The 14292-nt window shown below is 43.6% G+C and overlaps 1 protein-coding gene across 2 annotated transcripts in view; it reads left to right on the top strand.

Moving 5' to 3' along the window:
- LOC129815270 (receptor-type tyrosine-protein phosphatase gamma-like) overlaps positions 1-14292 on the top strand; it is a 233339-nt gene that overhangs the window by 193033 nt on the left and 26014 nt on the right. For both annotated transcript variants that reach the window (XM_055868933.1, XM_055868932.1), the window contains exons 10-13: positions 1189-1297; positions 1468-1517; positions 1682-2447; positions 4605-4743. In XM_055868933.1, the coding sequence (XP_055724908.1) occupies positions 1189-1297; positions 1468-1517; positions 1682-2447; positions 4605-4743 (1064 nt within the window). The remainder of the gene's footprint in view (positions 1-1188; positions 1298-1467; positions 1518-1681; positions 2448-4604; positions 4744-14292) is intronic.

The following is a 14292-nucleotide window of genomic DNA, read 5'->3' as shown; positions in this document are numbered from 1 at the left end:
TACCGTGCACAAAGTGAGGTCCATATAGAAATGGTTTCTCGGGATAGGTGTGGAAGAACTTGACTGGCCTGCACAAAGCCCTGACCTCAACCCCATCGGACACCTTTGGGATGAATTGGAACGCCGACTGCGAGCCAGGCTTAATCGCCAAACAAGGCCTAATCAGTGCCCGACCTCACTAATGCTGTTGTGGCTGAATGGAAGAAAGTCCCCGCACCAATGCCGCAGAAATGTACCAATATCTAGTGGAAAGCCTTCCAAGAAGAGTGAAATAAATATTTCTCTCTACTATTATTCTGTCATTTCACATTCTTAAAATAAAGTAGAGATCCTAACTGACCTAAGACAGGAAATCTTTACCAGGGTTAAATATCAGGAATTGTGTAAAACTGAGTTTAAATGTATTTGGCTAAGGTGTATGTAAACTTCCGACTTCAACTGTATATATGAGGCCATACAGAGGAGGATTTGGCTGTGAACAATCATTTTAAAGGAATAAACATAGACTGCAGGAAAACACTGTCTCAGGAGAGACGATGCAGAGACGTCCATCTCTCTTTGCCTACAATCAATCTCGCTCTCTCTCTTTTCTTTTGCCATATCACCACACTCCTTCATTCTTCCCTCACGTCAGCCCCCTTTCCCCATTCTTTGCCCACTTCATTTCCATTTTTATTTTCAATCTCCGTCCTTATCTGGGTTATATCAGGGAACTGCAGGCTTCCTGCAATCACAATTGAATCAATTGAAAACCACTCAAGCCCTTAGTTTCACATCCCCTCCTCTCATCTCCCCTTCGGCCAATGCAATAACCGTCCATTCTGGAGACCATCTCTGACGTAATTAACTTTAACCAGACTAGCCCCTGATGCGTCAGACAGTGCAGTGATGGACAGGTAAGGACACAGAACGGGTAGGTGAGGACACAGAAAGGAGTAAAGGGTAGGTGAGGATAGAACAGACGCTATGGATCCCTATCATGGGTGTGAGCTGCCAGTATTGACACATACTGAATGTTAATCACATGTGAATCGTTTCCTTAGGCCTTTTATGTAGTGTGGATGTCCCATATGTACAGGACTCTATGACAGGGTGTCAGGGTGTCTGTCTCTCTGTGACAACACTGTGTCTGTTTGTCAGACTCGCATTCTTTCTCTTGCTCTCTCTGCCTCTGTGTCCATCCTACAGAAGGCAGTGATAACCCACGTGTCTCCAGACATCCTGTATCTGTTCAGAGTCCAGGCAGTGTGCCATAGAGACCTACGCAGTGACTTCAGCCAGACACTGCTCTTCAGCGGTAACTACACAACACACCATAACACAGCATATACAGTACAGCCCTATGGATGGAGTCACATAATCCTTACGTCCAGTTTTAAAATGATCAGAGATAGTTAAATACTAAGAACAAACACTTGTCTTTGTTCCAAATGCATGTGTAATATTTTCCTCTGTTTGGTCTTCCAGCTAACACCACCAGGATATTTGAGGGAACACGGATAGTGAAAACTGGAATGGTGAGTAAAGTACAGATCATTTGTTTTGTCCAGAAGATGGCAGCATAACAATTTATTTTGTGATGATCCAACATGATTTGATATGGCATGATACTAACTCTCTCTCTCTCACTTTCTCTCTCGTTTTTTCCACCCCATACCCCTCTCTCTCCTCTTTCCCCCAGCCCACCGTCTCCCCAGCCTCCTCGGCGGACATGGCTCCTATCAGCTCCGGCTCCTCCACCTGGACCTCCTCTGGCCTCCCCTTCTCCTTTGTCTCCATGGCTACGGGGGGTATCGGCCCATCCTCCAGCGGCAGTCAGGCCACAGTGGCATCGGTGGTGACCAGCACACTGCTGGCCGGCCTGGGCTTCAGTGGAGGGGTCATCTCTTCCCTGCCTGGCTCTCTCTGGCCCACCCAGGCCCCTACAGCCAGCCCTGGGTCTAATCCTGGCCCGGGTCCCATTCCCAGCCGCCAGCCTGCCCAGTCCCAGGCCTCCACTGAGCTCCCTACAGCCCGTCAGGGTGGTTCTGACACGGACACCCCCACAGCGGAGGAGGAGGCAGGGGTGGACAGGGAGGCCGAGGAGGAGGAGGGAGAGGGAGAGAAGGATAAAGGGGAAGACGACAGGAGGAAGAAAAATAACAAGACAGCGCCTGATGAGGTGGAGACAAAGATGAACAGCACCGTGGTCAAAGTGCCCTACTCCTATGTCCCTACCCCCACAGCCAAAGAGAAAGGACAGGGGCAGGGAGAGCCTGTGGCTAACAGCACCACTGTGCCTCCCAGTGTAGGGGAGGACCAACTTTTCAGAGTGGACAGTAGCTCAGGGCCCACGGTGCAGCCAAAGAAGGACACAGCAGAGAGAGAGATGCAGATTCCCCAGAGCCCAACACACTCCCCAAAGACTGGTGGGGAGAAGAGCCTTTGGCCTTTCTCTGTTCACACTGGTGAGTAGAACTCTTTGTATAACCCATATCATTTTCCTCTTTTTAGCACAACTACACTGAACAAAATTATACACGCAACAATTTCAAAGATTTTACTGAGTTACAGTTCATATAACAAAATCTGTCAATTGAAATGAATTAATTTGGCAATAATCTATGGATTTCACATGACTGGGAGTACAAGTTGGTCACAGATACCTTTAACAAAAATATCTGGTGTGACCACCATTTGCCTCATGCAGCGCGACACATTTCCTTTGCACAGAGTTGATGAGTCTGTTGATTGTGGCCTGTGAAATGTTGTTCCACTCCTCTTCAATGGCTGTGCGAAGTTGCTGGATATTGGAGAGAACTGGAACATGCTGTCGATCCAGAGCATCCCAAACATGCTCATTGGGTGACATGTCTGGTGAGAATGCAGGCCATGGATGAACTGGGTAATTTTCAGCTTCCAGGAATTGTGTACAGATCCTTGCAACATGGGGACGTGCATTATCATGCTGAAACATGAGGTGATAATGAATGGCACGAACAATGGGCCTCAGGATCTCGTCACAGTATCTCTGTGAATTGAAATTCCTATTGATAAAATGCAATTGTGTTCGTTGTCCGTAGAAATAGGCTTTTTGTGCTTATGGAACATTTCCGGGATCTTTTATTTCAGCTCATGAAACATAGGACAAACACTTTACATGTTGCATTTATATTTTTGTTGAGTATAGTTGTACACTGGAGATATTTAACACAATATTTAGACCTAACAGGCAGGGCCTATTTTAAACATTAGCCTTGGGACCAGCCCCAGCTTCAGTATGTGACAATAGACTGAGACAAATAGCAAAATTTCTGAGTGCCACCATAATATCACACAGAGAGAGCCCTAGAGAAAGTAATGTAACTATTCTACAGCCTGAAGGGCCATTACCTAGCCTGAGGGGGCCATTACCTAGCCCGAGGGGGCCATTACCTAGCCCGAGGGGGCCATTACCTAGCCCGAGGGGGCCATTACCTAGCCCGAGGGGGCCATTACCTAGCCCGAGGGGGCCATTACCTAGCCCGAGGGGGCCATTACCTAGCCCGAGGGGGCCATTACCTAGCCCGAGGGGGCCATTACCTAGCCCGAGGTGGCCATTACCTAGCCCGAGGTGGCCATTACCTAGCCCGAGGTGGCCATTACCTAGCCCGAGGTGGCCATTACCTAGCCCGAGGTGGCCATTACCTAGCCCGAGGTGGCCATTACCTAGCCCGAGGTGGCCATTACCTAGCCCGAGGTGGCCATTACCTAGCCCGAGGTGGCCATTACCTAGCCCGAGGTGGCCATTACCTAGCCCGATGTGGCATTACCTAGCCCGAGGTGGCATTACCTAGCCCGAGGTGGCATTAGTTTGGGGCATGCTCTGAGGCATATTTTCAATACCAAACTGTCTGCCTAAGAGCCAGGAATAAAACAGAGAAAGTAAAGCAGGGTATTTGTTTCATGAATAACAAAGTGTTTGTCAATGCTCTCTTATAAATGTCCTTATTCATTCTGAATAATCAAATTTAGATGAGTAGCGCTCCAAGCCTCAGGGTAAACCTAGTCACTTACTGTCATTGTAAATAAGAATTTGTTCTTAACTGACTTGCCTAGATAAATAAAGGTTAAATAAAATAAAATAAATTCACCCTACTGATGAAGCCATCACACTGAAATGATGTGTAAATGTATGCTGCCCTACCAAGCAAAAAGACAGTAACTGCTCATTTGGTTGAAAATGAGTTCATGTCATTTTTGCTCCATTAAATACATGCTTAATCATGTGGACAAGTATCCTGCCTCTATTGTGTTTTGGAGAAAATGGAGGTCATGTGTAGCAGTAACTGCATAAAGTTACTGTGAAACCAAGGTAAATAAAAGCCTTTTTTCTCTGTTCCATGCTATGAGCAGTTACTGCCTTTTTGCTTGGTAGAGCAGTATAAATATAGAAATAGTGGAGCTACACAGTCTTTTCTGAAGTAGAATTGGTTGTTTGAAGGCTGAAGCCTCCATGAGTGACCCAAATAATCTGAATAATCTCACTTTGATTTGACTTTTGTGTGTTAAAGTGTTTTTGGAGTAGATGTCTCTGTGTCTCAGCCTCTGTGTCTGTCTCCCATTCCACCCCTCCACCTTTCCAGACAGAACTAGTGTGTCCAACATGACCCGCAGCTCTCACCCTGGGGTGGGCAGGATGGAGTGGATCGTCCCCCTGGTGGTGGTCTCAGCCCTCACCCTGCTCTGCCTCGTCATGCTACTGGCTGTCCTGGTCTACTGGAGGTATTATATATTATGTTATATTATTATATTACTGGGTTACTAACCCTAACCCCTACTGACCCCTGGTGGTGGTCTCAGCCCTCACCCTGCTCTGCCTCGTCACACATGCTTGGTGTGTGTGCATTTTCCAGACCCCACCATGTAAAAAAAAGTTATGTAATCAAAGGCCAATGTTTACTTTTTTTAATTGAGTCTATGGCAGTCCATTACAAATCCGTTTGACAGTAGTTTTGACAGTATTTCAATCTGAAGGAAGTATGCCTTCAGAAAGTGTTCACACCTTTTTCCACATTTTCAGCCTGAATTTAAAATATATGTTTGGGGGTCACTGACCTACACACAGTAAGTACCCCATAATGTCAAAGTGGAATTATGTTTTTTGAATTATTTTCTGTAAGGTCCCTCATTCGAGCAGTGAATTTCAAACACATTCAACCTCAAAGACCAGGGAGGTTTTCCAATGCCTTGCAAAGAAGAGCACCTATTGGTAGATGGTTAAAATACAAAAAAGCAGACATTGAATAACCCTTCATGCAACCCTTCACTACAAAGATACATGCAGTTGCCGGAGAGGAAGGAAACAGCTCATGGATTTCACCATGAGGCCAATGATAACATAAACAGTCACAACATGTAATGGCTGTGGTAGGAGAAAACAAAACATGCATCCTGTTTGCAACAAGGCACTAAGGTGATCCTGCAAAAAATGTGGCAAAGCAATGAACTTTTTCTCCTGAATACAAAGTGTTATGTTTGGGGCAAATCCAATACATTACTCACCATATTTCCAAGCATAGTGGTGGCTGCAACATATTATGGGTATTTTTATTTTATTTTATTTCACCTTTATTTAACCAGGTAGGCAAATTGAGAACACGTTCTCATTTACAATTGCGACCTGGCCAAGATAAAGTATGCTTGTAATCGTTAAGGAATGGAGCTAAGCACAGGCAAAATCCTAGAGGAAAAACTAGTTTGGTCTGCTTTCCAACAGACACTGGGAGATGGATTCACCTTTCAGCAGGACAATAACCTAGAACACAAGGCCAAATTTACACTGGAGTTGCTTACCAAGAAGACAGTGAATGTTCCTGAATGGCCGAGTTACAGTTTTGATGGCAAGACCTGAAAATGGTTGTCTAGCAATGATCGACAACCAATTTGACAGAGCTTGAATCATTTTTTAAAGAATAATGGGGAAATGTTGCACAATCTAGGTGTGGAAAGCTCTTAGAAACTTACCCAGGAAGACTCACAGCTGTAATCACTGTATTTACTCAGGGATGTGAATATGTTTTCACTTTGTCATTATGGGGTATTGTGTGTAGATAGTTGATAATGTTTTTGCTAACTGTATCCTTTTTGAATTTATTATAACCTCATCTAACAGAAACCGCTCTGTTTATTACAACCTCATCTAACAGAAACCGCTCTGTTTATTACAACCTCATCTAACAGAAACCACTCTGTTTATTACAACCTCATCTAACAGAAACCACTCTGTTTATTACAACCTCATCTAACAGAAACCACTCTGTTTGTTACAACCTCATCTAACAGAAACCGCTCTGTTTATTACAACCTCATCTAACAGAAACCACTATGTTTATTACAACCTCATCTAACAGAAACCACTCTGTTTATTACAACCTCATCTAACAGAAACCACTCTGTTTATTACAACCTCATCTAACAGAAACCACTCTGTTTGTTACAACCTCATCTAACAGAAACCGCTCTGTTTATTACAACCTCATCTATCAGAAACCACTCTGTTTATTACAACCTCATCTAACAGAAACCGCTCTGTTTATTACAACCTCATCTAACAGAAACCACTATGTTTATTACAACCTCATCTAACAGAAACCACTCTGTTTGTTACAACCTCATCTAACAGAAACCACTCTGTTTATTACAACCTCATCTAACAGAAACCAAAATGTTTATTACAACCTCATCTAACAGAAACCACTGTTTATTACAACCTCATCTAACAGAAACCAAAATGTTTATTACAACCTCATCTAACAGAAACCACTCTGTTTTAGTACAACCTCATCTAACAGAAACCACTCTGTTTATTACAACCTCATCTAACAGAAACCACTCTGTTTATTACAACCTCATCTAACAGAAACCACTCTGTTTATTACAACCTCATCTAACAGAAACCACTCTGTTTATTACAACCTCATCTAACAGAAACCACAATGTTTATTACAACCTCATCTAACAGAAACCACTCTGTTTATTACAACCTCATCTAACAGAAACCACTATGTTTGTTACAACCTCATCTATCAGAAACCACTCTGTTTATTACAACCTCATCTATCAGAAACCACTCTGTTTATTACAACCTCATCTATCAGAAACCACTCTGTTTGTTACAACCTCATCTAACAGAAACCGCTCTGTTTATTACAACCTCATCTAACAGAAACCACTCTGTTTATTACAACCTCATCTAACAGAAACCACTCTGTTTATTACAACCTCATCTAACAGAAACCACAGTGTTTATTACAACCTCATCTAACAGAAACCACTCTGTTTATTACAACCTCATCTAACAGAAACCACTCTGTTTATTACAACCTCATCTAACAGAAACCACTCTGTTTATTACAACCTCATCTAACAGAAACCACTCTGTTTATTACAACCTCATCAAACAGAAACCACTCTGTTTATTACAACCTCATCTAACAGAAACCACTCTGTTTATTACAACCTCATCTAACAGAAACCACTCTGTTTGTTACAACCTCATCTAACAGAAACCACAATGTTTGTTACAACCTCGTCTAACAGAAACCGCTCTGTTTGTTAAAACCTCATCTAACAGAAACCGCTCTGTTTATTACAACCTCATCTAACAGAAACCACAATGTTTATTACAACCTCATCTAACAGAAACCACTCTGTTTGTTACAACCTCATCTAACAGAAACCACTCTGTTTATTACAACCTCATCTAACAGAAACCACTCTGTTTATTACAACCTCATCTAACAGAAACCACTCTGTTTATTACAACCTCATCTAACAGAAACCACTCTGTTTATTACAACCTCATCTAACAGAAACCACTCTGTTTATTACAACCTCATCTAACAGAAACCACTCTGTTTATTACAACCTCATCTAACAGAAACCACTCTGTTTATTACAACCTCATCTAACAGAAACCACTCTGTTTATTACAACCTCATCTAACAGAAACCACTCTGTTTGTTACAACCTCATCTAACAGAACCGCTCTGTTTATTACAACCTCATCTAACAGAAACCACTCTGTTTATTACAACCTCATCTAACAGAAACCACTCTGTTTATTACAACCTCATCTAACAGAAACCACTATGTTTGTTACAACCTCATCTAACAGAAACCACTATATTTGTTACAGCCTCATCTAACAGAAACCACTCTGTTTATTACAACCTCATCTAACAGAAACCACTCTGTTTATTACAACCTCATCTAACAGAAACCACTCTGTTTATTACAACCTCATCTAACAGAAACCACTCTGTTTATTACAACCTCATCTAACAGAAACCACTCTGTTTATTACAACCTCATCTAACAGAAACCACTATGTTTATTACAACCTCATCTAACAGAAACCACTCTGTTTGTTACAACCTCATCTAACAGAAACCATAATGTTTGTTACAACCTCATCTAACAGAAACCACTATGTTTATTACAACCTCATCTAACAGAAACCACTATGTTTATTACAACCTCATCTAACAGAAACCACTATGTTTATTACAACCTCATCTAACAGAAACCACTATGTTTATTACAACCTCATCTAACAGAAACCACTATGTTTATTACAACCTCATCTAACAGAAACCACTATGTTTATTACAACCTCATCTAACAGAAACCACTATGTTTATTACAACCTCATCTAACAGAAACCACTCTGTTTAATACAACCTCATCTAACAGAAACCACTATGTTTATTACAACCTCATCTAACAGAAACCACTCTGTTTGTTACAACCTCATCTAACAGAAACCACTCTGTTTATTACAACCTCATCTAACAGAAACCACTATGTTTATTACAACCTCATCTAACAGAAACCACTCTGTTTGTTACAACCTCATCTAACAGAAACCATAATGTTTATTACAACCTCATCTAACAGAAACCACTATGTTTATTACAACCTCATCTAACAGAAACCACTATGTTTATTACAACCTCATCTAACAGAAACCACTATGTTTATTACAACCTCATCTAACAGAAACCACTATGTTTATTACAACCTCATCTAACAGAAACCACTATGTTTATTACAACCTCATCTAACAGAAACCACTATGTTTATTACAACCTCATCTAACAGAAACCACTATGTTTATTACAACCTCATCTAACAGAAACCACTCTGTTTAATACAACCTCATCTAACAGAAACCACTATGTTTATTACAACCTCATCTAACAGAAACCACTCTGTTTGTTACAACCTCATCTAACAGAAACCACTCTGTTTATTACAACCTCATCTAACAGAAACCACTCTGTTTATTACAACCTCATCTAACAGAAACCACTCTGTTTATTACAACCTCATCTAACAGAAACCACTCTGTTTATTACAACCTCATCTAACAGAAACCACTCTGTTTATTACAACCTCATCTAACAGAAACCCCTCTGTTTATTACAACCTCATCTAACAGAAACCACTCTGTTTATTACAACCTCATCTAACAGAAACCACTCCGTTTATTACAACCTCATCTAACAGAAACCGCTCCGTTTGTTAGAACCTCATCTAACAGAAACCACTCTGTTTATTACAACCTCATCTAACAGAAACCACTCTGTTTATTACAACCTCATCTAACAGAAACCACTCTGTTTATTACAACCTCATCTAACAGAAACCACTCTGTTTGTTACAACCTCATCTAACAGAAACCACTATGTTTGTTACAACCTCATCTAACAGAAACCACTATGTTTATTACAACCTCATCTAACAGAAACCACTATGTTTATTACAACCTCATCTAACAGAAATCACTCTGTTTATTACAACCTCATCTAACAGAAACCACTCTGTTTATTACAACCTCATCTAACAGAAACCACTCTGTTTATTACAACCTCATCTAACAGAAACCACTCTGTTTATTACAACCTCATCTAACAGAAATCACTCTGTTTATTACAACCTCATCTAACAGAAACCACTCTGTTTATTACAACCTCATCTAACAGAAACCACTCTGTTTATTACAACCTCATCTAACAGAAATCACTCTGTTTATTACAACCTCATCTAACAGAAACCACTCTGTTTATTACAACCTCATCTAACAGAAACCACTCTGTTTATTACAACCTCATCTACCAGAAACCACTCTGTTTATTACAACCTCATCTAACAGAAACCGCTCTGTTTGTTACAACTGCGTCTTTTCTCTCGCGACCCCATTTCCAAATCGGGCGACGTCACAGGGTGTCGCGACCCCTAGTTTGAGAAACAGCTCAGAAGAATTGTAGTGTCATCAACATATTTTTGGTTTACCACTATAAGACAATCAACGCCTTCCCAGGGCAGCACCATGTTGTCATGCATTCATCTCATCCACTTCCAGTGATGAGGCCCCTTTTATCTCCTCATCCCCACTGCTCTGCTCAGTCACAGCTGTCAGTTAACCCTCTTTAACCAGAGGTACAGATAGCCCTCCTACCTCACACATCACACTGGCTCTTGACCCTAGCTGACCTCAGGCACACACTCCTGTTTGGAGTGGGGTGACCTATCCTCTTGTCCCCTGGGGAGTTTCCGGCCCATCTGCTGTTCTGTCCTGTGTGTGCGTGCATTTTTGCATGCTGCTGGCCACCAGGAACCTACTTGGTGGAGGATGACTGGTATTTTGGCAGCCCTCCCTCTCTCTCGCTCCTTCTTCCCCCTCCCGTCTCCCTTCCCCCTCCAGTCTCCCTCTCTCCCTCCCTCACGCTCTCCTCCAACTTCTTCCTTCCTCCCACATCGCTATCACACGCCTCTCTGCAGGGGGGCCAGCCAACAGGGGCCATGGTGCCGGGAGAGGGCCCAGCTGTGTGTACATCTGCAGTGTGATGCCAATCACAAACACACACATACTTTCTCTTAGCCTCAGTAATTACACAGGCCAGGCCAGGCTAACAGCTGGCTGCATGTGCTGCCTAATGAGCTATACAGCACAATGGGATCATTACTAGAACTCTGTGTTTAGTGCTTTATGTATTTATGCAGCTCTGCATTGAGCTGTTTCATTGAAGCAAAGGCTTGGCCCGATTTGACAGATTCTGTGTGTGTGCACATTGCTAGACATGACCACCTTGTTGACCTGATAGCCAGCGAGGTGAGACAAGTAGTCTCACCAACAGCACACATGCAGAAACATTATTGTGTAAGGGGAAGCTGGTGTGATGTTGACAATGTGTTTTTCTGTGTGCCAAATACGCCAGATATTGTTGTTGTGGGGGGGCAGGGGGAGGTGCTCATTTTATGGCTTCATGGAGAAGGCCTTTGCTGAGAAGCTGCTTAAATACCAGCCCCTCGTGGCATGCTTGGAGAGCCTCAGGTGTAGGTGCAAGCTGGTGGCGCTGATATTTGGCAGTCTCGAACACGTACACAGGCTTGCGGTGCTTGGCCTCCAGATTGCGGGCTCTGTTTCAGCCTAGCTGATTGGAGAAGGACGTGCTTTCTGTACACTTCAAATTGAAATCAAATTAATTTATAAAGCCGTTTTTACATCAGCCGATGTCACAAAGTGCTATACAGAAACCCAGCCTAAAACCCCAAACAGCAAGGAATGCAGGTGTAGAAGCACGATGGCTAGGAAAAACTCTAGGAAGGCAGGAACTTAGGAAGAAACCTAGAGAGGAACCAGGCTATGAGAGGTGGCCAGTCCTCTTCTGGCTGTGCCGGGTGGAGATTATAACAGGACATGGCCAAGATGTTCAAACGTTCATAGATGACCAGCAGGGTCAAATAATAATAATCACAGTGGTTGTAGAGGGTGCAACAGGTCAGCACCTCAGGAGTAAATGTTAGTTTGGCTTTTCATAGCCAAGCATTCAGAGTTAGAGAGCAGGACAAGGTAGCACGTCTGGTGAACAGGGCAGGGTTCCATAGCCATAGGCAGAACAGTTGAAACTGGAGCAGCAGCATGACCAGGTGGACTGGGAACAGCAAGGAGTCATCAGGCCAGGTAGTCCTGAGGCATGGTCCCAGGGCTTAGGTCCTCTGGGATGGGATGGAGAGGGAGAGGGAGAGAGAGAGATAATTAGAGGGAGCATACTTAAATTCACACAGGACACCGGATAAAACAGGAGAAATACTCCAGACATAACAGACTGACCCTAGCACACCAACACAAACTATTGCAGCATCAATACCGGAGGCTGAGACAGGAGGGGTCAGGAGACACTGTGGCCCTGTCCGACGATACTGATACAGGGCCAAACAGGCAGGATATAACCCCACCCACTTTGCCAAAGCACAGCCCCCACACCCTACAGGGACCTTTTAAATGTGTGTGTGTCTTGGAGTGTCAGTGTAAGTATGTGTGAGTGTGTGGGTAGAGTCCAGTGAGTGTGCAAAGAGTCCGGGTAGCCATTTGATTAACTGTTCAGCAGTCTTATGGCTTGAGGGTAGAAGCTGTTGTTGGATGCCAAGCAGTTGCCATACCAAGCGGTGATGCAGCCAGTCAAGATGCTCAAACTTAATGATAGTGTTATAGTCGTACGCAGCCACAGAGCCATGGGTGAAGAGGGATTGCAGGAGGGGACTGAGCACTCACCCCTGAGGGGCCCCTGTGTTCAAGGTCAGCGTTGTGGATGTGTTATTGCCTACCCTCACCACCTGGGGGTGGCCCGTCAGGAAGTCCAGCATCCAGTTGCAGAGGGAGGTGTTCAGTCCCAGGGTCCTGAGCGTAGTGATGAGCTTCGAGGGCATTATGGTGTTAAACGCTGAGCTGTAGTCAATGAACAGCCTCCTCACATAGGTGTTTCTCTTATCCAGAGGGCAGTGTGGAGTGCAATAGGGATAGCGTCTGTGGATCTGTTGGGACGGTATGCGAATTGGAGTGAGTCCAGGGTGTCTGGGATGATGGTGTTTATGTGAGCCATGACCAGGCTTTCAAAGCATTTCATGGCTACAGATGTGAGTGCTACGGGGCGATAGTTATTTAGGCAGGTTACCTTGGCATTCATGGGCACAGGGACTATGGTGGTGTGCTTGAAACATGTAGGTATTACAGACTGGGTCAGGAAGACATTGAAAATGTAATTGAAGACACTTGCCAGCTGGTCAGTACCCATCCTGGTAATCCATCTGGCCCCGCAGTCTTGTGAATGATAACCTGTTTTAAAGGTCTTATTCGGCTAGGGCGAGCGAGATCACAGTCGTCTGGAACAGCTGGTGCTCTCATGCATAGCTCAGTATTGCTTGCCTCGAAGCGCGCATAAAGTAAACATATATATTTTTTTTTAACCTTTATTTTTACTAGGCAAGTCAGTTAAGAACAAATTCATATTAACAATGACGGCCTACCCCGGCCAAACCTGGACGATGCTGGGCCAACTGTGTGCCGCCCTATGGGACTCCCAATCGGAATCCCATCGGTCGGATGTGATTCAGCCTGGATTTGAACCAGGGACTGTAGTGACGCCTCTTGCACTGCAGGGGGAGAGCTTTGTATGCGATTCTGTGTGTAGAGTGTGTGTAGAGTAAAGGTGGTCTAGAGTTTTGTCGGCTCTGGTTGCACAGGTGACATGCTGGTAAACAGCTCTGGGGTGAAATGTACAGTATTTTAGTTTCCCTGCATTAAAATCCCCGGCCACTAGGAGCGACACGTCTGTTTGCTTAGGGACCTATACAGCTCGTTGAGTGCTGCCTTGGTACCAGCACTCTCTCCATCCTCCCTCTCCTCTCATCTCTTTCTTACACTCCCCCATCCCTGCAGACAGAAGGGAAGGAGACAATGGGGGAGATTAAAATACATTTTTCAGAAAATAGCTATTCCTAATGGAGTTATGCAATCATGGTCGTCATTAGTTCAGCATCACGTTTTTTCCACTTTTCACTACAGCGAATATTTTGATCACTTATTAGATCCAATCCAATCCGTTTTGATGACTCTTGTCTCAATAGGTTATATTGTTGTTGGTTCACAGTAGATCTGAGTTATGCATCAAAACGTTATTAAGACAGTAATTGCTTTTAAAGGGGAGGGCTCCATCTGGAGGGCTTGAGGACATGGTTAGAGGGAGCTCACATGTCACACAGAGGTTTAGAGGGGAAAATGATGACTCTATATATAACTGCGGTAGGAGAGAGTGATTCTCAGTATCCACTCTGTCAGGGGTTGCTCGGGAAAAAGGTAGGCCAGTCTGTTTGGAGGATAATTTTGTCCAATGAAAAGATCTCATCCCTCTATCACTACTTCTTTCCATACATCCCACTCTCGGTTTCTGAATGAGCCCCCCCCCCCCCCCCCCCCCTCAGATGGGG

The sequence above is a fragment of the Salvelinus fontinalis genome, chromosome 18 (genome assembly GCF_029448725.1).
Source record: "Salvelinus fontinalis isolate EN_2023a chromosome 18, ASM2944872v1, whole genome shotgun sequence".
Lineage (NCBI taxonomy): Eukaryota > Metazoa > Chordata > Actinopteri > Salmoniformes > Salmonidae > Salvelinus > Salvelinus fontinalis.
Note: the sequence above shows the minus strand (reverse complement) of the source record. Positions and strands in the feature narration are given on the sequence as shown.